The following is a 26,891-nucleotide window of genomic DNA, read 5'->3' as shown; positions in this document are numbered from 1 at the left end:
AATTATAAGTCCGAATCGAGGTACGTTAACCCTTCTGCTTCCATTGATACGCTTCGACTAGTAGTTGAAACGGCTGTTCATGAAAGGCATCGAAATCTACAAACGTCTATAGTGAATTCTACGATAATGATGCTCTATGGCCATAATTATTCGTTTTATGTAGTTGTTGACTGTGAACAAAAGACCGGTGTCACTTAATCTAATATTATTTCCATAACGAACCAAAAACCAAGATAAACACGTTTAATCAAAATGCGTATTTTTAAAATTTGAAATGAAAGGACGCTTGTTCGGAAGAGGAGCACTAAAACTCGGTAGTTTAGTTGTTTTAGTGATTTACAGTGCTGTGACCTAATATCATAAACAATGCTGTTCAAATTGGCGCTGGCCGTGTAAGTGATTCTTTTTGGACGAGACTTTGTGGTCATAACTACAAACTAAAACAGCTGCGGAAGACAAAGGAAAAACTGCTGAACGATCTGTCCATTCTAAGGAGATGCTGGACCGTGTCATCGTACGTTTCTTTGGCGACAACCTCAGCTCGGAGGTAGAGAAACGATCCCATCTTCAGACGTGCTAGCCATTTGATACTGACAGAAAGCATCCATCAACATTCCAGCTTGGGTATTAACACTAGAGTGCTTCTCAGGAAACATCGTAAGCTGGCATCCCAGATATTGGCAATGGGCTGGGACAATACAGACAGTACAACGCAGAAGCTGGTCTATATTTCGAGTGAAGTGGTAAACAACCGACAACAAAGGGAATTTATGAAGTTAGGACAGATGAACAACTCAGTCGAAGCTGGATGCTTTTTGGCACTACAGTGAATCTTTCAGCACATTCCAACAGCAAGGCAACTACAGTGTGCTGTCTAAAGGTTTAAATCATTCCGTGATGCCTCAGTGCATACCAGCAGACGGCATTATACAACCTTTGAAGTGTGTCTGAAAACTGCTGCAAGTAGAAGTAGAGAAGAAGCAAAATTACTGGTGTGGAAGCCGAGTTGCCACTGTTGTTACGGTGGACCGAATTCGTGAGTTCGTGAAACGGCGTCTGTTGAATACACCGCTATGACAATTTCTCCCGGCCACTATTACACGGCTATGCCCAGGGTCAGGCAACAGGATAGGATAACAGAGGTTCCACAACACTCCAACAAATTAGTAACAAAGTCACACAAATGAGTCGAAAGGTTTACTTATCTTTGTGGCTTGATGACTTATGAAGTCTGCAACACTGGTTGTAATACAACACAAAAAAGGCCATCAATGATTAAGTGCCAAGAATCACAGGTAAATTCCACAGAGCATAGCTAATGCAATTTACAACAACTGTCTATTCACTTCTAAGACTTCACTGAACGACGTTCCCGGTGTTAGTTGGCGCTGGACGATGATTTATAGCTAAGTGGGGGAGAGCTGCTCTTCTATCTTCCGAGTAGGCTTCTGTCCGTTGTCGTCCGGTCATTGGCGGATTTTACTGACTCGGCAATTGGACGAGGCGAAGTCAATATCTTCATCCTCTGCGCTGCCCGTTGTGTTGGTGGAACTTGCACCAGTGACGAGTCTCTAAGGCACTGGTACCAGCTCGCATCTTTGCCCCTGTGGTGCTTTTTCTGTGGGTGTGTCTTGTTCGCACGACACGGCAAAGTGTTAGCCAACCAGCAGCTGCACGAGACCAGGGTTCGACAATATTAATAATCCACCAGAAGAGAACTGCGACGTGTTATCAGCGTCTCGCAGCACGAAAAAAAAATATCCTGAGTGGAAGCTGCTGATTCGCTCTTGCCTGTCAGTTACCTGAATGAGTAGCATTGGCAGAGCCATTTTTACATCGAACTGTCCAGTGGCACCACATAATGTAATGTCAGTAGTCACCTAACAATCGAATGAACACAGGGTATAGGGAAGGCTGTCTCCAGAGTCACCCTGAAGAGGGCCACGGCAAAGACAGGCGAAAGGTCAGATATTTTGTTTCTTTTCGAATTTTATACTGATTGAGTCTAAACTAAAAATGTTTTTATTAGAATGTTGCATCATTTACGATGGTAATATGCAAGTACACTGATGTTAATATGAATGGTAATCGAAAAATGTGCTGCATGTAACAAAAAAAGGTTTGTATAAACAAACTGCTCAAACCTTTGACAGAAAAATAGGCTACAGCAAGCAATACGCCAACAATAACATTCGTGAGGGCTAACATGACTTACGCAAACTATTTCTTTTTCCGTTATAACACAACACTACTGAGCTATAATGAGGAATGTACTCTGCTGAAGTCATGTGTCTATCTATGACATTTTTCATTAGCATGGAAAATAATTTGTTGTCTTTCTGTTTACAAATCATTTCCTTAACACAGAGCATCCAATTCGTCAGTTAGCCACATTTAAATACGGTGTATCGTGCTGAAACAGCCACATATTTTCTGCCACAGCGACACACACGTAATTTATCTTTGTGTCGCAAATTAGTCAGAATTTGAACTCACATCCGCCAGTGCACTATTGTTCCTGAGTAGTGGGAATCATTTTCACTCAGTTTCCACATGTCACGAATTCGTAATTGCTCAGATCACAAAAATACGAAGTGGCGCTGCACTGTGACAATCTGTTGAAGCACCTGAGCGGTTGCAACTTGGGAGTTCTGTATGGTGCGGACACATTTGCTTCGGCTGATCTTAAGAACGCTAAATTACGGACTTCCGAAACATATTGAATGATAAAGGTAATATCGGGATATGTCTGGACGAAAAATTATTAGAGGCATTATTCCAAAAATCTGTGAGCGTGTTCTTATAAAAGTTACAAACTTGTCAACTTCGGCATTCGCTAGAAAACTCTTGTCTTATAAATAAAGAATCTTGCAGCATTTTATGCGTTGGCTCATGTTGCAGGAGCAGCAGATGGAGAGATTGGCGATAATTATCTGAAAGGCTCCTCTTGAGATCCTACATCAAGCAGTTCTGATGACTGTAATGTCTGGGATTATTGCTGCGAGTTTATACTACAGTGTTGTTTAGGAGTGTTTATTCATTAGTAGTATTCAAAAGGCACTAACATGTAGGCTTTTTGTGTAACTTTCAGAACCAAGTTCGTCGCCAGGAGAAAGTTGGACATTGGTCATTTGTGTCTGAGAAGAGATGCAGATGCTTAACGGCGAAATGAAACGGAAATCACCATTTGTCCGAAAGAAGTATAATTTTCTTTTGTGCATGGAGAAATAAAGGAACTCCATCGTGGTCTTCCTCCAAAAATAGGAACTATGCAGGTCAAAAGTATCAAACTCTTGTTTATTTCAGTATGTCATAAAACTATATCAGTAATAATTCACAAGCTAACATTTACTTCATTTGTATCCCTAAATTCCTGCTGTGACAGGTATGTACCGCTACACGATATATTTTATAATCATGTGCCTTTTTAATCAAATTACATTTTTATGACCTTTATGTAAAACAAATACACAACTTTTATCATTTTGTCTTCATTTCTCTATTGTATTGTTCATAGAGCGTTAACAATTTCAGTTCCTCTTTACCAGGAAAGAAACAAAATAAGCGCTCATATGGATCGATTCAAGGCGGTTACCATTACCAAGCTTGGCACATTCCGATATACTTACAATGAAGTACGAGCAGCTTTGCTAAGCAGGTCTCCCAACAGGGCACAGAGTAGATTTGTGCAAACATCGTCCATGGGAACAACGTCGCTTACCGTATCGAGGATGTCCGTGACTTTGCAGTCCGTCCTTCGAGTCCTGGGCATGACGCGGGCGATGGTGGCGCCGGTCTGCACGATGCGGAGTTCGCGGTCAAACATCAGGTGGAAGGGGAACACGCGGCTGAACGTCGCCGGAGACACCTTGGGATCTGCGGACAAATTTTACCCTCAGATTCTGTACTGCACTTACCCGGCTGGAGGTCTATGGTGGTGCAGTAGTGCCTGGAGCTATGCACGGCTTTATGGCGTTGTCACGTACCTGGTGGATCAGGACACACGGCCCAAAATAACGGACATTTTTATCTATTCTCTGACTTTCATGATCTTCCGAACACTCTGAAAGCAACGGTTCTAGGACCTTAAGAAAAGGAAAAGAAAATTTTCCAAAGAAAGAGTACAGGCCCACTTGCTTTCTGGTAGCATTAGCCACGGTTGTTGACTGCATAGGTCACGATTAGATTACCATTTACTTAACCTCAAATAATCTCTTGCATGATAACCAGTCACTTTTACGCAAAAATAGCTGTGCGACGAATGCTCCTTTAAAGGTAACGAATGTAATGAAACAAGCTGTCGGCAAACAGAAGGAAATTATTAAGTGCCGTTAGAATTTCAGCAAAGCTTTGACACAGTAGAGCTTGACAGAGACTTACTAATCCTCAGTTCACAGAACTTCTTCCACCCCCTAATACTAAACGATGCAGAAGTAACTTTTTTTTTCTTCTGCAGGAATTTAGAGGTTATTCTGGACTGAATATAAAATTGTAGTCTATAGACAGCTGTCAGCGTCGTTTCATTGACTACAGCATTTCATTTCAAGCATAAAAACATATGGTTAGAAACATTAATATCCCGCCTTGGCAATTATCGTGATCCTATTCCCCTAGGACCTTCGTGTGGGAACTCAAGGTGACTGTAACTGGCGGCGAATTATGTGTGATACACTTGCGACATACTCAATTTGGACCTTAACCCACCTGTCTCCAAACAATTATCATGGCTACCTGCTGATAAGTAGAGAGACTATCGTACCCTGCATTTTCTGTAACGCACCACTGTACTTCCTCTCATTTATCTTCACATTTATTTTACACAATTTCTGTAAAATCGAAAATCCTACACACAAAAATCGTGATTTTTATTTTAAAACGCGACGCATTTTTAACCCTAGGGACTCTTCTTCAGGTTCTTGAGATGTCTACATCTATTTTCATATTTACGTTACTACTCGTCCTGATAAGGGTACATTGTACCGCAATTTTTCCAAAACTAAGAGACTATCAGATAGTTCCTTACGGTCCCGATAGTAGTTATGATTTTAAAGCACCGTATGAATATACATATTTATTTACATATATTCAATTTTCAACCTACAACACATTTGTAACCACAATTCAGGCAAGTCAAAGAATAGCCAAATGTAAACATGTTATATATATGTAGGTATTACTTCTAACATGATTAATAGGTATTACGTTATTATTTTCTGAATGCTGTCATTTGTAAAGGAATTACTTTTGTAGATATCAGATGCGACCTAGTAATTATTTGTTTGTGCAGGGGAATTAACTTAAAATTAGTGAAAAACTGTAGCTATAAAACTTGATTTATTCATTTGACATGTTTCCTGAAACTTTCTCTTCATGTAAATTATTTCTAATCGTTCTAACACATCAAGTTTTCTAATGTACCTCTATTTTCTGTGTGGAGTGTAGTTGGGCTGTTGTGGATGTCATTTAAGTCTGTGTCTGTTATGGTACATACGGTTAGCTTTTGAGAGTTTATCCAAGTGGTTGAGTCTGAAGGTATTAGTAAGTTCTTTGTATTGTGCCCTGAAATTTATTTATGGTTTCCCCTATGCAGAATGTAGGGCAACTGCCACACTGTAATTCCTACATTCCATTATGTTCTGTTACTGGGATGTTTGTGTTTACTATGTGAGGCTAGTGTCGTCCCAGTATGTTGTTTGTGGAGAAAGATGTTTTTATGTTGGTATTTCTAAATTAACTAACAATTTTTGGTAATGCTGTACCTAAATAGGTTAACATTGTGAAGAGTTATTTCTGACAGCTGTTTTTCCTTCAGTGATTCCTTTACTGATGTAACAGAACAAAATGGAATATACACTGTGGCAGGTGCTCTACATTCTCCATATTGAAAACACAAATAAATTTTCATATACATTGCAAATAACATACTAATACTTTCAGACTTAACCACTTTGACAAATCCTCAATAGCTATCTATAAGTACCATAAGAGACAAGGATATAGTGACATCTACAACAGCCTAACAGCACTCCCCACAGAAAATAATGGTACTTGTATAAAATCTGATCTGTTAAATCAATTACAAATATTATTATATGAAGTTGAAGTTTCGGAAACGTATGAAAAGAATAAATAAAATTTAACAGCCACGGTGTTTTCAGTAATTTTAAATGGAAAATTTTCTTAAAGAAACAAATATTTAATAGATCACGTCTTATGTCTACACAAATAACTCTTTTTACATGTGATATCACTGTATAAATAATAAAATAACCCCTTTTATCGTCTTAGAAGTAACACCTATGTAGATTTAGCATTTTTGGATTTGGATATTCTTTGACTTGCTTGAATTGTAACTATAAATCTGCTGTTGATGAAAATTGTGTGTATGTATATAAACATGTCTACTCATACTGTGTTTAGAATCAATGCAACCATTTCTGTGGAGAGTAGGTAGTTCTTTTGAGGTATCTTAGTTTTGTAAAATCTGTGTTCACAGTGTGTCACTTCGTAATATACCTACGAACTCTTAATAGGACCAGTAGTAACCTTAATTCCAAACTGATGTCAACCGATGAAGTACCTGAAGCGCAAAGGGTCCAAAACGTATTTACACTGAAATAAAAAAAATGACGTTTGTGACTCCAGGCAGTCTACGATAGTAAGACAGTATTTGAAACAACATTGACAGAACAGTATACATTAAACGATACATTATCAGAACAGAACCTCCTCTCAGCAAAGTAGAGTCCTCTCTGTACCACTACATAATGCAGTCATCTACTGTGAAACAATTTCCTGTGACAAGAACCCGACTTCAGAACAATCTTCCTCAGAAATTAAATTCCTTTCAAGTTTCAAATAGCAGCTAATGATCCACACACATCAGCTACCTCTTTCACATAACTGTCGGGAGCCCACTGTTATCAACACACTTTTCACCTTTTCCTCCCATTCGTCCACAGATTCCTGTGTCAAGTTCCTTCCTTTCTTATCAGCCGTTATCTTTGTCACTTCCATCTTCCCCTCTTCCTTTGCTAATGATACCAAACACATTTTCAAATGTCCCATATTGAAATGTTATCGGAAGTCTTACTGATTTTATTATTATGATTATTATTGCTATATATAATGATATTAATAATAATAATAATAATAGTGCCAATTTCTTAATATTCTACATTTGTTTATAATAGTAATCACAGCAAGTGACTTCACATTGCAGGATTTCATATATTACCACTAGATGGACATTTCCAAAGTGTCAAGGACTATATGATGTTTTGGCAAATAGTACATGCATGTGCCAGTAGAGTGGCTATTGTAGTTTATAAATGAGTATTTTCTCCATACTATACTACACAGCTAACTCATCACAAAAATGCAGTTTTGGACCTTGCAATACAACTGAGTTCAATAGTAAATACTAGTGCAGTTTGCCTACATGAAGGGGAAATGACACCACGATACAAAATTGCGGCAAGCTCCATCGTCGTATCAATAAATTCATCATTATCATATATCAAGCCACAAACTCTCCTATCTCTCGCCCCCCCCCCTCCCCTTCCCCTTTGCCCCTTCCTCCACTTCCATCAACGGCCCAACACTGCTTAGTACCATGTTGAAATAATACAACTAACCTCAACATAGTATTTCAGTGTGCATTAAAATGAAACAGTGAATCTTATTGTAGCTCTAGATCAGCTACCTAGGCTGTGCTCAAAAGAATCTGAACGAGCTGGAAATTTTGTGCCACATTCAAAAGCAGTTATCCAAAAAATTACGTAAATTGTACCTGTACTATATCCACAGCTACCGCAAAACAATCATCAACAAATGTGCACACACACACACACACAAACACACACACACACACACACACACACACACACACACACACACACACACACACACACACACACACACACACACACACACACACACAAAAACTTTGAAATTTTGCCCCACTGCTGCTACGGTCGCAGGTTCGAATCCTGCCTCGGGCATGGATGTGTGTGATGTCCTTAGGTTAGTTAGGTTTAAGTAGTTCTAAGTGCAGGGGACTGATGACCTCAGATGTTAAGTCTCATAGTGCTTGAAGCCATTTGAACATTTGTGAACGAAACAGTTTAAAGCACCTACACGCCAAGCAGCAGCCACAGCTCGACAAATAGTTTAAGACAGTGTGTTGCAAAAACGTATCTCGCAAGCGGTTCTGTAGAGATGCGATACTCGCATAGTGAGAATGTAAGCGAAAACGAAGAACAGAGAAGAACTGTTGCGAACTATACAAGAGCAACGTGATCAAGATCATACAAACTCTGAACCTGTAACAACTTCCAAATCAATAACGCCATCAGAAAGGGAAGAAGTTCCACAAGGAATGGAAAAAGATTTCACGCAAATACAATTCCAGTCACAAGAAGAAGTTATGCAATAGCCAACCACTTGCGATGCCACACGTACGTTTCGAAACTTAGGAAGAGCAGATGGCACCACGAGGACTGCAGGGAACGACAGGTCACAAAAAATCGTAAGTGCGGCCAGCGCACAATTTGGCAAAAGAATTACTTGTAGAATCGCCACCATACTGCGATATTACATAGAACTACAGAGCTGAAGGAAAATCAATCAATGCTGAACTACACGTAGTAATAAACGATTGAAACACTAACGAATGTAAAACTCCAAAGTAACTATTACTCAATAATTTACTATATCCTACCCAGAGAAGAGACAAGGTTCAAGTCTGAAGGAAGGAAGATGCTTGGAAGAACAGAAGATTAACAGTCCCAATATCGATGTTGAAGAGGAAAGATGGGCGAAAATATTTCAAGATACACCTTTCAAAATACCCATCCTATTGTAATCTAGTTGTCTGCGAAGTTCTACAAAAGTATAAATACCTTCAGCAATGTCTTGAGAGGAAAAATACACATTTTTTTAAGCCAATAAACCCTGAGACTCTGCACTATAAGGTCGACATTAGTCAAAATTAGGTAATGATCAGTGTCGGACAGAGAAAAAGGTGGAAAAAACCACCACCATTAACATTGGACTTCGACTGATTAACATCGATACATCTCTCTATACAATATGTGTGAGTGTCTGGTTAAGAAATGTATAACGGTCTTTTCATAATCTTTGTATCATAGAGCCATGTAAAATCACACACATTTTAAAAACAATACATTTTTACCTTGGTACAAAATTTGAATATTCACTCATGACTATAAATCTGTAATTATAATTGCATATTGTAATAATCAACCTGTTACATGTATTTGTGTGTGTGTGTGTGTGTGTGTTTATAGATGAAAGTATTGCTTATTATGACAAACAATTTTATTTTGGTGGAAAATATTGTATATCTGAGATACAGACCTTTCATCTCTGTCTTGTTTCACCATTATCTCTGGACATGTTTCATCTGTCTTGTACCACCACTGTCTTTGAACATGTTCTGTAGAATGTAAGCAATTTACATTATGTAGTTCTGCTGGTGTATTATGGAAGTAAACTGTTTAAATGTGGGGTTGCAATAAAAATCTCGTCAAAACGCTTCCTTCCTTCCTAAAATCACGTTTGAACATTTCGTTTGGCTTTTGACTATGTTGTGTGTGTTTTATAATAATATATTTTCATTAGATTATTTAGATTATTTCTAGTCTGTTGTAGGAAACACAGTCTGTAAATGTGTCAAAGAGCGTTGGCACAACAGTTCCAGTTGTAAATATTGCAACATTCCTTTAAAGTTAATTTTGTACAAAATCTCGGATAATTCAAGTTTAGATGCAAATAAAAATCAATATTATGCTGTTATTAACATGTGTAAGACTAGTTCTGATCTATCTTCCTATCACAGTTGCGCGAGGATGCTTGCGAATTTGGTATTAACCTAAGGCCTGAAAGGTAGGAGGATACCATCTCACACATGCAGAGTTCAGAAGAGTACATCAATACGGACAGTTATGTAATCAGACAATGATCACAATGTCATTTGCATTACACTCTACATCTACACCTAAATCTATATGGATACTCTGCAAATCACATTTAAGTGTCTGGCAGAGGTTTCATAGAACCATCTTCACAATTCTCTATTATTCCAATCTCGTACAGCAAGTGGAAAGAACGACCACCTGTATCTCTGATTTCCCTTATTTTATCGAGGTAATCGTTTCCCTCTATGTAGGTCGTCGTCAACAAAATATTTTCGCATCCGGAGGAGAAAGTTGGTCATTGGAATTTCGGGAGAAGATTCCGTCACAACGAGAAACGCCTTTCTTTTAATGATGTCCAGCCCAAATACTTATATCATCTCCGTGACACTCTCTCTCATATTTCGCGATAATACAAAACGTGCCGCCCTTCTTTGCACTTTTTCGATGTACTCCGTTAGTCCTATCTGGTAATGCCCCACACCGCACAGCAGTGTTCTAGAAGAGGACGGACAAGCGTAGAGTAGGCAGTCTCCTTAGTAGGTCTGTTACATTTACCAAGTGTCCTGCCAATAAAACGCAGTCTTTGGTTAGCCTTCCCCACAACATTTTCTGTGTGTTCCTTCCAATTAAAGTTATTTGTTATTGTCATACCTAGGTATTTAGTTGAATTTGCTGAAGTTCAACTGATTCTTTTAGTACTCAAGTGGATGACCTCACACTTTTCGTTATTTAGGGTCAACTGCCAATTTTCGCACCATTCAGATATCTTTTCTAAATCGTTTTTGAATTTGTTTTGATCTTCTTATCACTTTATTAGTCGATAAACGACAGCGTCATCTTCAAACAACCTAAGACAGGTGCTCAGATTGTAAAGGGCCTGTAACACTATCTTGGGGACCGCCTGAAATCAATTCTGTTTTAATTGATGACTTTCCATCAGTTACTACGAACTGTGACCTCTCTTACAGAAATCACAAATCCAGCCACATAACTGGGACAATATTCCATAAGCACGCAATTTCACTACAAACCGCTTGTGTGGTACAGTGTCAAAAGCCTTCCGGAAATACGGAATCGGTATGAAATCCCTTGTCAATAGCACTCAACCCTTCATGTGAATAAAGAGCTTGTTGTGTTTCACAAGAACATAATTTCCTAAACCAATTTTGACTGTGTGTCAATAGACAGTTTCCTTCGAGGTAATTCATAATGTTTGAACGTAATATATGTTCCAAAATCCTGCTGCATACCGATGTTGACGGTATAGGCCTGTAATTTAATGGATTACTCTTACTACCTTCCTTGAATATTGATGTGACCTTGCAAGCGATAGATAGGAAGAAAGTATTCAACAAATAGTGAGACATTGTAGCAGAGACAATAGCATAATTAAGTTATGAATATTAATACAGTTAGAATTAAGTTTTCTCTCCAATGCAAGCGCACAGGTGGCGGATACATCGTTGACAAGTTGGATCTGACCCAACAAGTAAGTGAATGGTTTGTCAAGTCGTGTGTGCAAAAAGTTTATGAAATGCGTGAGATCGTATGAGCGCATGTTAACGCGAAGTAGGGCATGTGAATTGCTTTTAAAACAGAAAATAAGGTATTCGGAAAGATCGGCAATGGCACATCGAGACCTTGACCGAATTGAGGTAGAGACCCAGCATGAAAATGGACAGAGAATAGAGGACAGTACAACAGACGATGCAGTATCGCGAGAAATAGGATAATGTACGCCAAGGCACAGAAAACCTAGGTCAGCATACGACAGAGGAGCAGGAAAGTAGTGAGACAGGCGATGAGGATTCTAACTTGCGTCTTGAATACGTAGAAGTACAAGCAATCAGAGCTCCCTCGCCACAGAGTACAAGAAATGCGAGCAGAAACGTGTCACAGCACAGTTCAATGCAATCGGTTGCGAACCAACACTTGGGCGATAACACAGAGCGTAGGACGTCGAAAGAAAACGCAATAGGACCCACCAATCTGGCAGAATTATTACAACAAATTACGGAAACCATGACAAGGCAAAATAAAGACCTAACGACCCAATTTCAAATTCAGAATGCAGAAACCACGAGACAAATGCGTGAGATTAAAGAACAAAACAAAAAATTCAGTTACACCTAAGTCATATTGAAGACGAGGCAAAAGAATCTCGAGAAGTGATAGGAAACTTAATAACAGGTTACAACCAATTGAGAACAGACATTGACAAGGTACAAGCGGACGTACAAACATTGCGTAATGACATTCAGGACGAGATAAAAACATTACCTAACAACGCCCACGGAAAAGTCAAGAAATTAGAGAAACAGATAAACGAAATTACTAGACAAGCAGCAGGTACAGCACGTGAAATTGTTGAAAACACTGTGTTACACAAACGCATCACAAAAGCAGCGCTGAAAAGATATAATAATCGCATAGTCAAAATAGAAGCGCAAACGAAGCGACAATTTCAGAAATTGCGAACAGAGTTGTTGCAAACCATTGAAGAGCGTAGTGAACAAGATCGAACAAGCACTGAGTCTGCAGCCATATCCGCATCTGTAACAGCACCGGAAAAACAAACAATTAACGAAGATATTACGCATTTGCGATTCCAATCACAGGCGGAAAGTAGCATATGTGAAATCACACACCTTGCACTGCGGGAACGCGAAAGTTACAGTGGACAATATCCAATGGGTCTACCACAACAGGGAAGAACGACGGGAGAAATGATCAGAAACAAAAGTGGCGAAGAATCGCGAATTTCATATTGAACTATGACGAAGTACGACAACGATCATTCCCTGACAGTCAGAAAATTTCAACACTTTCGAGAATAAAACTCATTATATCACGAACTTTTATTGATCAGTTAAGAGTAGGATTACCAGAACACTGGACGCTAGCACACAAATTAGACTTTATATGTGCACACATGTCAGGAACAGTCGCAGAAACCATGCCGAATGTTGCAGCGACATGCCGATCGTACGAAGATCGCAGAGAGAAGTTTTTCTCACGATATTGGTCTAACGAAGCACAGAACAGAGTGAAGTACGAATTATTACAGAACCCATATTTTGAAAATTCAGGAGAGAAGAGCCCAGTGAAGTTTTTCGAATTAATGTCAAAGAAAAATCAATGATTAGATTTACCATACAGTGACGGAGAGTTGATTAAATTATGCGCGATGAAGCTACCATTGAAATACCAGAAATCATTAGTAGGTCGCGGAGGCAATGGCGTCGAAGCATTTAAAGGTATTCTAAGGGAACTAGAGTTCATATTTTCGGAAGATGACGCAAGAGAGACGAAGCGCACGTGAAAACGAAAGCAAAAAGCAGTGGAAACCACAAGACACATTACGAAGAAACAATAATTACGAACCACGTGATAACTTCGCACCAAGAAACGACAATAAATTTCAACAAAAAACCGGTTATGGATTTAGAAGAGAATATGGCAATAACTATAACTCACCCAGGAATGGCCACAGCTATTACAGAGGGAATAAAGACAACTGTAACGGGTACTGGAGAACCAATAGACCGACAAATTATCAGCAAAGAAACCACTACAAACAAGCTGAACAAGAAAAGCGAATACAGATAGGAGAGGTGGCGGTGAGACCACCAAATACCTATAAACATTCGAATTGACAGCTAAGTGCCGATGCCAAAGAGAATGACGCACCGACCCAGGACAATTGCAGAACCTTGAACAGAGAAGTAAGAATCTTATCACCATAAGAGAAGGAAGAAACAAATCTGCAGGGACCAGATGAAAACGAAGGCAAGAAAATAACAATATCGTGTTGGGACACAATTAATTGGGAGAATACTGACGAGGAAGATGAATTACCAGAAGCATTCACAACGAATGTAGGAGGAAAGGACGAAGTAATTACTATTGCAGTGCTATTTGAGATGGAAACCAGGGAAAGCGAATTCAATAAGGATAATGCGCAGTCGACGGAAGTTGAACATAAGTTACGATTAGGCACACAACCCAACGTATATAATGAAGGAAGTTATGAAGCGATAATTAGAGCATTTAGATGCGATTATGTGGAAGTAGCGACGAAGAAGGAGAAGATAGACGAGGATGAGGAAAAAGTAGAGGATGTGGAAGAAAGCGTAAATGAAGGACGAAATAGAGACGAGGAAATAAAAGAGAGAGAAGTAGCAGTCGAAGCTGATCCTACAGAAAGTTCGAATTAACAAGGGAAATTCCTAAAAAGACTCATGTATGATTCAGTGGAGGATTCGTTGATGCAAGAAGGAGAAGAAGGAGAAGAAGACGAAGAAGAAGAGGAGGAGGAGAACCAACCCTTTCAAATTCAACCAATTGTGAAGGCCATGGTAAAGCATATCCCAGTCAATATTGTAATTGATAGCGGACGTGAACTGACTGCGATGTCAGAAAATTTATTCATGCAGTGTAATGCCAATGAGGAATTGCCAGTTCTGAAAACACGTAAGATTAAAGTAAGAGGTCCCATTAGAAACAATGCTGCGGAAGTTGAGACAAACAAGGTTAACTCTTTCGTGCCAAGGTCAAAAGATCGAAGCCAACTTCGTGATTATACCTAAACTAACTGTAGATTTGATTATAGGTGCAGATTTTTTAATTGAGAGACAAGCGATAATAGGTATGGGGAAAGGTAGCGAAACATTCGGGAATGTCACACTTCTCTTTGAGCAAAAGCTAAAATTAGAAGAAATACCAGTTATAAACCAGCAAGTAAGAATGACGCAAGATAAAGAGGATGAAGAATTAGAATGGTATGCAGAAAAGAAGTCGACGAAAAATTGCAAGAAGTTCAAGGTATTTTGGAACACAGTAAAAGAGAATCAGAGGGTATTTTACGAGATAAGACTGAAAGTATTAAACACTTTCAGTACAAGTTTGAAGATTAATTTTATTACTGGTAAATAATCAGCACAATATTTCAAGATTATGTTGCAGTTAAGATCGTCAGGAGAAAGAAGAATGAAGAGAGAGGAAGGTGGGAAAAAGAAAGAAGTTTCAATAATAACACCAAGAGTACCATAGATTAAGGTGAAGGGATAAAGTGTAGACAGTTGAACAGCATGAAATACTAAAATGCTATACACCACGACACTACACAAGAATTAAAATCGAATTTGAGGATTCTTGAGTAGACGCTAAGACTCCAAATATCTTAGAATTGTAACATGGAAAGGGTGCCGAAATTTGTAAAGCTTTTTAAGAAGGCGTAAAACAAGTAGATACTAGACATATGTTAGATGATTGTAAGTAAAACTTTTTGTAAGAACCATTGTAAAAACTCCAGCAAGGAAGAGATGCAACGACCCAAAAGTTGCAATGCGAGAAGTATCAAGAAAGAAAAGGACGTAATTAGCAAGACACGAGGACAGCGAGACCAACAGAAGGCCCTTGTAGCTGAAATGGGCTGCTGTATATCTGCCAAGCGGAACCATAGAGTGCCGGAGCCCTGCAGCGATGGGACGCCGAACGACGGGACGCCGAACGTCAGTAGTGACTGGTGCACGGACAGACAAACAGACACCCGACTTTCGCCACTCGTAAACATCGGGGCGCCCCAAACAATTTATCAAACTGTTACTAGGAGGAGAACTTCAACGCGACTAGTTATCAATGAATATTTCCATATCCTGCCCAGAGAAGAACCAAGAAGCAAGTAAGAAGCAGAGAAAAAGCAGGAAGAACAGAAGTTGAAAGATTCGCAAGTTTGAGACCAAGAAAGATGGGTGAAGAATAGACGACATACCTTCCCAAATCAATATCGTATTATAAACTAGTCGTCTGCAAAGTATTACAACGAAAAACGAGCGCTTTCAGCTACACATAACGATGACTTTCACACATACAAAGCCAGGAAACCACGTGATTCTGCACTCACAGCTCCAGTCCATTATGGGACCTCCACAACAGCAACACACACTTGCAAAGCTAACAAGGAACGACGAACGAAGCTCTACATCAAATACTTGCCAACATCCATCTCGCTCAAGTCCATCACCTTCGTGCAGAAACATTCGCCAACCTGTTGCTTAAACATTCATAGGATTGTGTGAATGTGTGAAATCAAATTATGTGATGTAGGATTTGTGCAAAAGAAACGTGTGAAAAACTAAATAAGTTAAGCACATCAGACAGCTAATAAACTAAAAAATAACGGTCATTGACTATGGACTTAAGTAAAAAATAGACTATCGATAAAAATTAGTCATTAGTTCTGAAATGGACAGTATATAAAGAAACAATATGCCACTTATTTTCTCCTGATAAAAATAAAAGCATAACTATATTTTACTTATTTTCACCTTATAAAAAAAATAATAAAAAATTATCTTGTTGGATGTTTTCCTTTTTCTTATCATTTGTGCCATTTATTAGGGTAATATCTCAATACAAGTGCATGTATATTTCTTTGTCAAAGTAATTCTTGGAAATAATTCTTATTTGTTAGTGTAACAATGTTGAAATGAGTGTCTAGAAACAAAAACATTTTACTTGTACATGATATTTAGAAAATGTGTTGGGAATAGATTTTACTTAATAACTATATTTATAAAAACAATATTTCTACGAAAATCGATGTGAAAGACTCCTCACTCTCGATAACAAACTTCTTAAAAAACAAACTTCACACTTAAATAAATAAAGAAAGAAAATAATAAAACATTAATAATAGCATAAAAATATTCTTCTCTTGTCATTTTTAATAATAATGTGGAAGAATATAAAAGTATAAATTAGTAATACAAACTAGCATAGAATAGAATAACGAGGCTGAACAGTACGCAACAAAATTGAGATAAATTAGCAAATTTTTGACTGACTTAGAGAACGATTCAATCATTGCCTAAATTCAGTGCAAAAATTAAGTTCGAAGGGTGGTGATATGTAAGGTGTCAGGCTAATCCAACACCTTCCATGAAAACCCTGACATGATAAGCAAATCCAGTAGTATGTCACATAGCTCCGAATAAATTGTGACATTAAATTAACCAAAGTAATACGAGTAACGAGTGAGCAAATGGAATACCACAGACTAACACAAGAATGCCTATATGCATGTCGTACCTTCCCACTGTGAGAGCGACACAGTTCCGAGGGGAGAAACGAGAACAGAAGCCGAGAGCAGAACCGTGTTAAGCTAGAAGGCCCTATGATAAGGGACGGACTGGACACCCACGTCGCCAGCTCACCACTAGGGCCACACCACCCGCAGTTTTAGCGTGAGACTCTTTCACGTCCTTGTTACGTCAAGGAACCACCCCCCCCCCCCAGCCCATGTTAAAAGCTAGATCCCTCCAGAAAAACGGTATAGATCTTACGATAACACACAAAGGGCCACAACCACCGCAAGTTTTAGCGTGAGACTTTTTCGCGTGTCTATTACATTAGAACCACCCGCCAGCCCATGTTAAAAGATAGAGCCCTCCAGAACAACAGTACAGATCTTACGATAACGCTAAAAGAACCACACCAGCTGCAAGTTTTTGCGTGAGACTTTTTCGCGTCTCTGTTACGTTGCAAACTTTAAAAACATTGCCCCACCACGAAAAGTATAACGTTTCTCATTGGACAGACAGAATTTTTGTAGGCGGAGCTTAAGGTTAACATTGAGACCCTGATTGGTCAGATGAAAACACAGCCAGATAGTTTTTTTTAAACCAACTTCGGTAAACTGTAGTAAGGAGAAGTTAGGAGAAGAGAGTTAGTTCCGAGACGGCGAGCTGTATGGCTGCTGTGCCGGCCGCCGCCCCCCTGACGAACACCGACAAGGTAATGAACGCACGCGATGCCGCATAACAGAGCAAAAAGCTTCACTCAGAACTGCAGAAGTCTCATCTGTTACACCCCCTTTTTGCGTAATACTAGTGTCGATCGTAAATTAAATCTCATGACGTTCACATTTGCCACTTGAAGTAAAAATCTGAAACGCGATGATTTTTCTGTTATATAGTTATTGAGAAGCCACATCAGCCACTGTAATTTACGATAAGTTAGATAAGTAAATAAAGGTAATTGAGGGTCACTGTAGACCATTTTGATAGTTTGCTCTTTTGTGAAACTTTATTTAAACCTAGATTATAGATGTGATACGGCATAGGTCATCCTTCGATCCATTGTAGAACTTGGAAACCCATTCAGGGAATATTCGTTCACATTTTTGTTGAACGCAGTTGGTTTTTACCATCCTGTATTAAAACATCTCCTTTTATCAATAGTGCAATTTATAAACAATGTTTTGTGAGTAGAATAAAATTTCCAGTGGTAAACTTAACTGCTTTTTCGAAGTTATTTTACTAGCTAACTAAAAATAGGAAAGCCTTGCACCCCTTCCACTAAATTTAGTTAGTATTAAGATTCTTTTACAGGGAGTGCAGTGGAGCTGACGCTGAGATCATTAAGTATTTGGTTATATCATCGCTAGTCTCACTGAACTCTTCTGAATTCTACATGTCATGTGTGGTCTGACGTCTCCTTACCAGCAACAGGTCCCAGGTTCAAACTAGTTAATTCCGTATAAAACACGGCCAGAGCGTCGTTGTGCGAAAGTGGTAGGGAAACACGATATAGAACAAACAGACACCACCATGAATGTTTACAACCTGTACAACTTTCCAGTCTTTAAGTACGGATCTTCCGTCGGGCGAACGATTGTTTATGATAGTTAAGTATGGAGCTAATGCACCAGCACACGCCGAAAGGAACCTAATTGGTATACAGTCTGGACCTGAAGACTTGCTTTTATTACGATTTAAGTTGCTTCACTACTCCAAGGATATTTACTTCTACGTTACTCATGTAGGCAGCTGTTCTAAATTCGAATTCTAGAATATTTACTTCGTCTTCTTTTGTGAAGGCATTTCAGAAGGCTGTAAAGGAAACGTTATCACTAACAGAAATTAGTGTACGGGTTCAAGCATAACTATACGTTAGCAAAAAATGAAAATCTTAGATTTTCAGAGGCGTCGTTTCTATCATTGGGCAGACTTTAACTTCTGCTACGTAATACTGAGATAAACAGCTTTTTCTTTCATGCGGGTTTTAACACAGTTGGCTACAGTGAGATGTTTTGAGTTGGGTTTCCCCGCACATTTATTTACCACCTCGTGCTGCATTCCTGTAGAAAGGCTTTCCAAAGAGTCATCGTTAAAAGCAGAGACTACGGTGGCTTTTCCTGACAGACTCTCACTCTGTCAGCTAGATGCCCCACTGTGTGGGATTCATCCTAATATTCGGACAGGTGTTGCCATAATGAAATTCTCCTTCTGTCAGAACTACGTCTCGTAGCTTGGGTCTGGGAAATTACTACCGTTGCAATTACTAGTGTGAGTGTTAGTGATTTATATTCACGAAATTTTCTATGTCTATGAATAATTCATACGTTTTTAAGTATGTTGTGTGGCATATCGATTCAAATGGAATTGTTTCATGAATTCAATGTAAGGTGTGTTACATGGCACTATTGTTGTAACTTAGTTATTCTGTAAATTTAAAAACAACACACATGGTATGCATACTGGTACTAGTCATTAATCTTTTAGGTGAAGCAATATTTGTTGGTGACCAAAATTTTTTATACCACAATGTAAGTAAAATGGTCTTTCAAGTTAAATATTTCCACATCTAAATTGTCTGTGTTACCTATTACAATAAGCACAGCTCACTTATTAGTACTACTGAAATAAATTGTAAGTTAGTAAATGAGCACAGTTAGTTCTTTGAATCACACAATAGTACCACACTAAATTCATCAAAATACATAAAAATTACTTCTATAACATCATAAAATACACATGAGCATGACCGCTGGTCTAACTACACAGCTTGGACTGCACTTTCCAATGAGAATTACCAATGTAAATAATGTTATTCCCATATTTATGTTAGCCGAAGTTGTTATTGTGAGTTTGTGCTAGGGTATTAATTTTATCTTACAGCATAAAACATTTGACAGCTTCTGCTGAAATGGTACATAATGCTACTAGACAGTTGAAAGTATGTGATATTTTCATGAAACACCGTATTGAGCAGTAGATGGCGACTGTCATTAGCACAAACATGGTGACTACCATAGTGCCAAACACTTGTTTGTTACTATTGTATTACCTACTGTAACTGGGTAAGCTCTTTTGATGGTAGTCAATTGTCCGGATGAGCATTACTGCAAAGGGCATTTGATTCTAAAGCATTATGTCAGGCTGAGAAACACTAAATAAATTACTTTTTCCCCTCTTAACAACATGTGGGTAGGGCGCGTTCTTCCTTGGCTCGGGTTTGAGGTAGAATGAAACAGCATTTTTACATAAGATAACTTTTATTGAAGATTTGTACTGTGGTTTCCTTACTGGATTGTTCTGGCTGGGAGAGCGGCAGCTGTGTCGTTTGCGAAGGCTTCTGATGCGGCAGCGGCGGCGTCTGATTACGCGTGGCGGTGTGTATCTCGTGTCGCCGTTTCGCCCAGTTGACTGGAGACGCGCAGCGCGAGGTGGCCGATTTAATTATTGAGAACGAAGTCGTGAATCGGATGGTGATACCTTGGATGTGGCGTCCCAGTGTTTCTCTCCTCTAAGCGGCCGAGTGTGTTGTGCGTCGGCCGGCGGAGCGGCGCGGCGGGGAAAGGCCCGTGTCCCGGGCTCTAACCACGGACTCCAGCTTGCCAGTCTTCGGGTGACAGTTCTTCATCACCAGCTCACAGGTGACTGCGGATGTGAGGCTGTCTCCTTCCCGTCCTCATGAGTCACCCGGGTAGGTAAAAATCAGTCTTCAAATACATTCTAACTTCTGTCTTCTGGCGGCGAGGCTGCTGCTTGCTATTCCATTACAGCGGCGGACTTGGTGCGTCTGTGTACGATGTAGTCTCTTCCTCCATGACGGTTATCAGCACCGAAACTGAACTGAAAACTACTCTTGTTGGACCCACTGCGTCTCGAGTTTTTATTCACTTCAGTTCACTGGAGATGAACGACTTCACGGTCATTGCCTCTTCTGTCACGTTGAAAAGCTCCTCGAAGAATCTTCTTAACGTCAGTCATTGGCTCTTGGAATGTAGGCGAGGGCCTTTGATCACATGTGACAGTTGAGAAACACGTGAGCTGGTCGGGCGATGTCCAGCTTCCGCTTATGTGGGGAGGGCGATGGCTTCTCCTGAACGTGCTGACTTCACGGTCACTGCCTCTGCTGCTCTGCCTGCTGTTTGCCAGTGTGTAATTCTTCTAAACTGAACTAAGCTTTTCATTCATTTTTTAATTTCTACTTCACATTGATTTCACTAATTTATTTACTTATCTTAAGTACCACTCAACACTATGATGATCACTTACAGGGTGGGAGCAATGATGTGCAGTACACCGGATGACTACCATTAGCCTCTACTAGCAGTTTGTACACATCTCAGCTCAGCCTTACGTACTTCACTTCCAAGAGAAAACAGCCAAGAGTAAATTAGCGTTTTTCATGGAACTTTGTAAGTGTACATAAGGGGCAAAATAATGCAATATGTATGACTGGTTCGTACCCAACTTCACTTTTAAAGGGTAAAACACAACTCAACTGTAATTTACTATATTGGTTTTAGACGGAATATCATTGAAATGATGATTTAGAAAACTGTTTTTCATGTGAAAGCTGATATGTAATCAACGTTCTTTAAAGCTGTATAATCTACCTATATAACAATTTGAAATTTTGCAAAATATCCCAACTCCATTAATTAATTTTGATAAATGAAGTTAAAATATAAATGAAACGTTTAGCTGCCGTGAGGGTGTATACATCCTTCTACTCCATTTCTCATTTGTTGTAGACGTGTATAGGTGCACCACCTCGGCTTTCGTACTGTACTATATATATATATATATATATATATATATATATATATATCTGAATGCGTCCTGAGCCGCGGATCCCTCCCTGCTGCGAAGGAGTTACTTCCATATCACGGAGAATAATAAAAGTCCCAAGTGTTCTTCGTACAACATATGCACCCTACTGCGTGCTACCATTTTCAAGGAAATCTCGGTTCTTTATCTTGGATAGTTTGTGAGAAACGAAAAATGTTATGAGCACATGATTCGCAATGCGCAAGGACGTGAATGGCTGCATCATGTCCTTCGGAAATAAAACCTAGTAATATGAAAACGAACTGAGGTATCATTCTGCATTCAGTTTTAAATAAAATTTCGAAATCTTATCTACATTCCATGTACTGCAGTGTATGAGCAAAAATCGACCATATTCACAGTTTACTCAATGAATTTTTATCTCTGTAAAATCTTTACAATTTCACGCAGAGTTTTGCTTAATTTGATGAAGCACAGTAACTATGAAATAAAACGAAAAGAAATTCATTACTTTCTCAAGTGAAGATATCAGACTATCTGAAAAACATTTAGTTTTTTCACATAATAGTTTTCCAAAAATATTATGATAACATCGTATCTCAGCACAGGAGACAACTTTTAGCGAACAGTACAGCTGTAACAACAAGCACACTCTACACAGAATGCAGATAGCAAGTCTGTGGCAGAGCGAGGGTCAAAGAAGCTTTTTAGACACATACATATGTGTGCTATAAATCTGGTCTATGAAAAACTATTTGTGGAAAGTAAGCTGTACACAATATCCTGTCAGATTATTTCTAGCATATGCAATTAAAATATCGAAACATTCAACATAATTGTAATTATTTATTTTACATGTCTCTGTTTAGCTTTTATATTATTATTTAACGTTTTACATTTATATTTTTTGTGATACAAAATCGTTATGATAACCATAATCTGTAAAGAAATGCTTAAAACATCCCACAACTGTACTTGAGCCGACGAGTCTTTTGGGATCAACAGATGACCAAGTTTCTTGTCCTCAGGTACGATACTAAAACTGTTTTTACACGGCGCGCACCTGCCTCTTCACATGTTTCATGAGTTTCGACTTAGAATTCAAAAATCTTTGTTTGAAGCCCCAAATGTCTTTGTAGCAGCACAGCAGTCTGTGAACACAACGTCTGACCAGGTAGAAAGATATTTCGGAAATGTTTTCTTTGCCAGTGAGGAAGAAAAATCTGGATTTCTGTTAAACTCTTGTAGTGGTCAGTGTCAAAGAATCGTTTAGAACATCGTACCTGAGGACGAGAGATCTGTTTCTCTGGTGATCCTAAAGACCGTGATGTCATATGTACAGCCATGGAACTTACACGCTTTTAACATGTTATCACGTGGGCAATGAATACCTATGAACGCACGCATCTGATGAGCGAAACCAGTCAGATAAATCAAATAATAAGCGACGTGTGGCAATATATCTGCACATTAGTTACTTTAAAATTAACTTCTCATCTTGGCGACCGTGACAGGTAGAGAACTATGTATTTTTCTTGCTCTATCTGAGCTTCCACCCAATCTCTAATATCTAATGGTCTGTGGCAGGATCTATTTTGAAGGACAGAAGTTTCAATTCTCGGCTGGCCATCGTAATTTGGAATTTTTGTGACTCAATAGGTATCTTGAGACTTAGAAAGGACACGGCTGAAGTCCTTTCTTAGACTCTAGAGATTTCGTCGTCGACGGGATTTTAAACGCTAAGCTTGCTTCCTTTGGATACGGCTTGCACATGACCTAAAACTAACTGAAGTGACAGTGTAAGTGCACTGTAGAACCACTTTAACAAGTCATCCTTTGGACCAAGGGGTCTTATAGACATGTATATAATGCAGGCCCTCACCAAGTGACAACGTGTCATCCTCGTGCACCTCTGGAGCAGCCACTTTGCCCGGTCCAGACTGCTCTGTGATGAGGAACTGCACGTGGTCGCACTCTTCCTTGGTACGAAGAATCTGCACATCTACCTCGGTGCCGTGTAGTTTGCTGGCCACCGTCTGAAAGCACACAGAGACTAAAGATCCATATAGTGGGTACTAATGATTTCAAGAACTCAATGATAAGACAGGTCATCACTCCAGACTGGGTATTTTTGTGGTCGTGTGTGGTAAGTAGTCTGTAGAAACTAGAGCCAAATAAAACAAATATCTATAGAGGGATCTGGGTTTAAAACGAGTAGCTACACAGTGATGTTCCTCTATCCAAAGTGAGGCTGTTCACAAATGAAATACTCTTCTACAGGTTTATTAAATACTGTCGGAGCTTCGATTAATTTTCGGGTTTGCAACCTGATCGCATCAACATTCTGCGACGATATTTCGGCCCAGAGACGACCAGCCATCCTCAGGTGAGTAGACGATGTACTGAAGAGCCAAATGCAGTCATGGTATTATAGCGAATTCTGCGCATGCGAATCGTGCTGGCGTTTTACGGTGCATGCGTTAGGAGGTGGCACGCTCGAGGCAGCCAAGTTGTGGTGAAGAAGGAACAAACTAATCGCTGAGTATCGACTGAGCATGTCGATTCCGTTGTGACCGCATTTTAATAATAGGATTCCAATTTTTATCAAGCTGAAAGCCGTTGTCACGATTCATTAAATTATCAGCAAGGCGTATTTCCGCGGATTCTTTAGAGACCCAGAAGCCGGAAACAGGTGCTAAAATTTTGATATTATTGTAATCCATTGAATGTCTCATGGAAATGCAATGATCTGCTACTGCTGATTTTAAAGGCTGCCGCAGACTGATATGTCTTTCGTGTTCTACACAGCTTTCCTGGACCGTTCGAGTCGTGTGACCTATATACGCAGAACCACACTCACAGCGAATTTTATAAACACCCTCCTTCCTCCATTGTAAATCGCCTTTAATGGATCCAACTAAGGGCCTGCTCTTTGCTGGTGGACGGAAGATGACAATATTATTCTTCCTATTTTAGAAAACACGTTACCGGCATGTAGAAGGAACACAGTTGATTTATAGTCATCATCAGTCTTCCCAGAGCGTTGCTTCTTATTGTAATGCGCGTGGCCTTCCGTATTTGACGTCATCTTCCGTCCACCGTTGGAACCGTTAAAGACGATTTACAATTGAGGAAGGCGGGTGTTTATAAAATTCGCTGTGGGTGTGGCTCTGCATATATAGGTCAGACGATTCGAACGGCCTGGGAACGCTGTGTATAACACGAAAGACACACACCCGTCTGCGGCAACCTTTAAAATCAGCAGTGGCACAACATTGCATTTCCATGGGACATTCAATGGAATGCAATAACACCAAAATTTTAGCACCTTTTTCTAAGCTTCTGGGACTCTAGATTAAAGAACCCGTGGAAATACGTCTTGCTGATAATTTAATGAATCGTGACAACGGCTTTCAGCTTGATAAAATTTGGAATCCTATTATTAAAATGATGCGGTCACAACGGAATCGACATGTTCAGGTGATATTCAGAGATTAGTTTGTTCTTTCTTGACCATTGAGGGCAGCACACACAACTTGGCTGCCTCGCTCATGTCACCTCCTAACGCATCTGCCCTAGACCGCCATGCGCGGAATTCTCTGTAAATAAAATGACTGCATCAGGTCTCTTCAGTTCTTCGTCTACTCACCATAGGATGGGCGGACATCTCTGGGCCGAAATATTGTGGCAGAATGTTGATGGGATCCGGCAGAAAACCCGAAAATTACTGGAAGAAGAAATAAAATACGCCGGGAAAATTTCAGAAGTCACACAAAGGCAGCTCCTCCACAGGTGATGTCACCAACACAAACTTTGAAACGTTTCTGTCAAAAATGTTTCATATTATTTTTCTCACGTTTCATGATGCCTCCATACTGGCACCTCGAATTGTCGGTGAGTTTTTGATCCAACCCATGAGAAAACTAAGCAGTGGGACATGCATATTTCACAATAATGTAACCAAACGATTCACACCAACCTATTTCTGCATCGGTCTAACGTGGCATTTTCACTGTCGGTAGCCTGGTGGCGGGAGAGACCCTATGAATCAGTTCCGCTTACGTCGGGATTCGTTATCGCAAAGGATGCTAAGGCACTTGGCGCTGGATGATTGGTGAATGGACATCGTAGCTTGAAGAGTGAGATTAGGGACTTCGCTTAGAATGTGATTTTCGTAAGTCTTCAGGCTATCTGAAGTATTCTGATTAAATTATTCTGATTAAATTTATTTCTCTGCGATATTCTGAGAATGATATTTAATAGTGTATTAAGAGTAGGAAATGGTGCATTTTGCTGGTTTTTAAGCTTTTTATGAGATTTACTTTGTCTTGGAAATGCATTCTATCACAATGTGTAGAGGTTTTGGCAGAATGGTTTCCATTACGTGAGAATCTGCATGTGAACGTACTCTAGTATGAATGTGGTTTCAATTATCGTCGTAAATTCATTTTCGTTTCAGTTTCGTAGGTAATTTTGCAGCTTTCTTTTGAGTGGTACCACACTCGGTCATGAATTCTTTCTAGGTGCCCTTAGCACTATCCTGTTCTATTTTTTGAGTGGTAAACTCATATGATGATAAATACTCACTGTAGTTGAATGTTTTCATTGGATTTAATTCGGGTACTCGCTTTGTTCATATAGGCAACGTCACAGATGAGTGCGTTGAGTCGTCACCTCCAGATATTTATTGTTCACTAGTTTCTTATGCAATTAATTTGAATTTTTTACTATCGTGACGCATATTTATCAATTTAATTTATCTCATAAATATCCGAAAAATTAGCGAGCGGTTCATTTTATTAGGTTTGCATCCACGTGTTTTTCTTTGTGCGTACGCTTCCTTTCTGTGTGAATGCTCGGTGCCATTTCATTTTTAATGCATCCTGTATGTAATGGAAGGCATAGACCTAGTGACTTGAAGTCACATGGTCAAGGGCTGACTTCCTTCAGTGTTTAAGCATGAACTTAGTGTGCTTGTGAATTTATCCTATCCTACTGCCATTTTTTACTAACTATATTCATGAATTCCCTGAGTGTCCAACATACTTTTCGTTGGAATGATATCGGCACGTTAAAAGTTAACTGT

The 26,891-nt window shown here is 39.4% G+C and overlaps 1 protein-coding gene across 1 annotated transcript in view; it reads right to left on the bottom strand.

The window, feature by feature from the left end:
* Window positions 1-26,891, bottom strand: part of LOC126281618 (guanylate cyclase soluble subunit beta-1) — a 198,408-nt gene that overhangs the window by 93,731 nt on the left and 77,786 nt on the right. Inside the window, exons 6-7 of the mRNA XM_049980738.1 lie at window positions 23,688-23,841; window positions 3,722-3,876 (exon numbers count right to left, since the gene is read on the bottom strand). Of these exons, the coding sequence (XP_049836695.1) occupies window positions 3,722-3,876; window positions 23,688-23,841 (309 nt within the window). The remainder of the gene's footprint in view (window positions 1-3,721; window positions 3,877-23,687; window positions 23,842-26,891) is intronic.

Source organism: Schistocerca gregaria, chromosome 7, assembly GCF_023897955.1.
Source record: "Schistocerca gregaria isolate iqSchGreg1 chromosome 7, iqSchGreg1.2, whole genome shotgun sequence".
In the NCBI taxonomy this organism is placed as follows: domain Eukaryota; kingdom Metazoa; phylum Arthropoda; class Insecta; order Orthoptera; family Acrididae; genus Schistocerca; species Schistocerca gregaria.
Note: the sequence above shows the minus strand (reverse complement) of the source record. Positions and strands in the feature narration are given on the sequence as shown.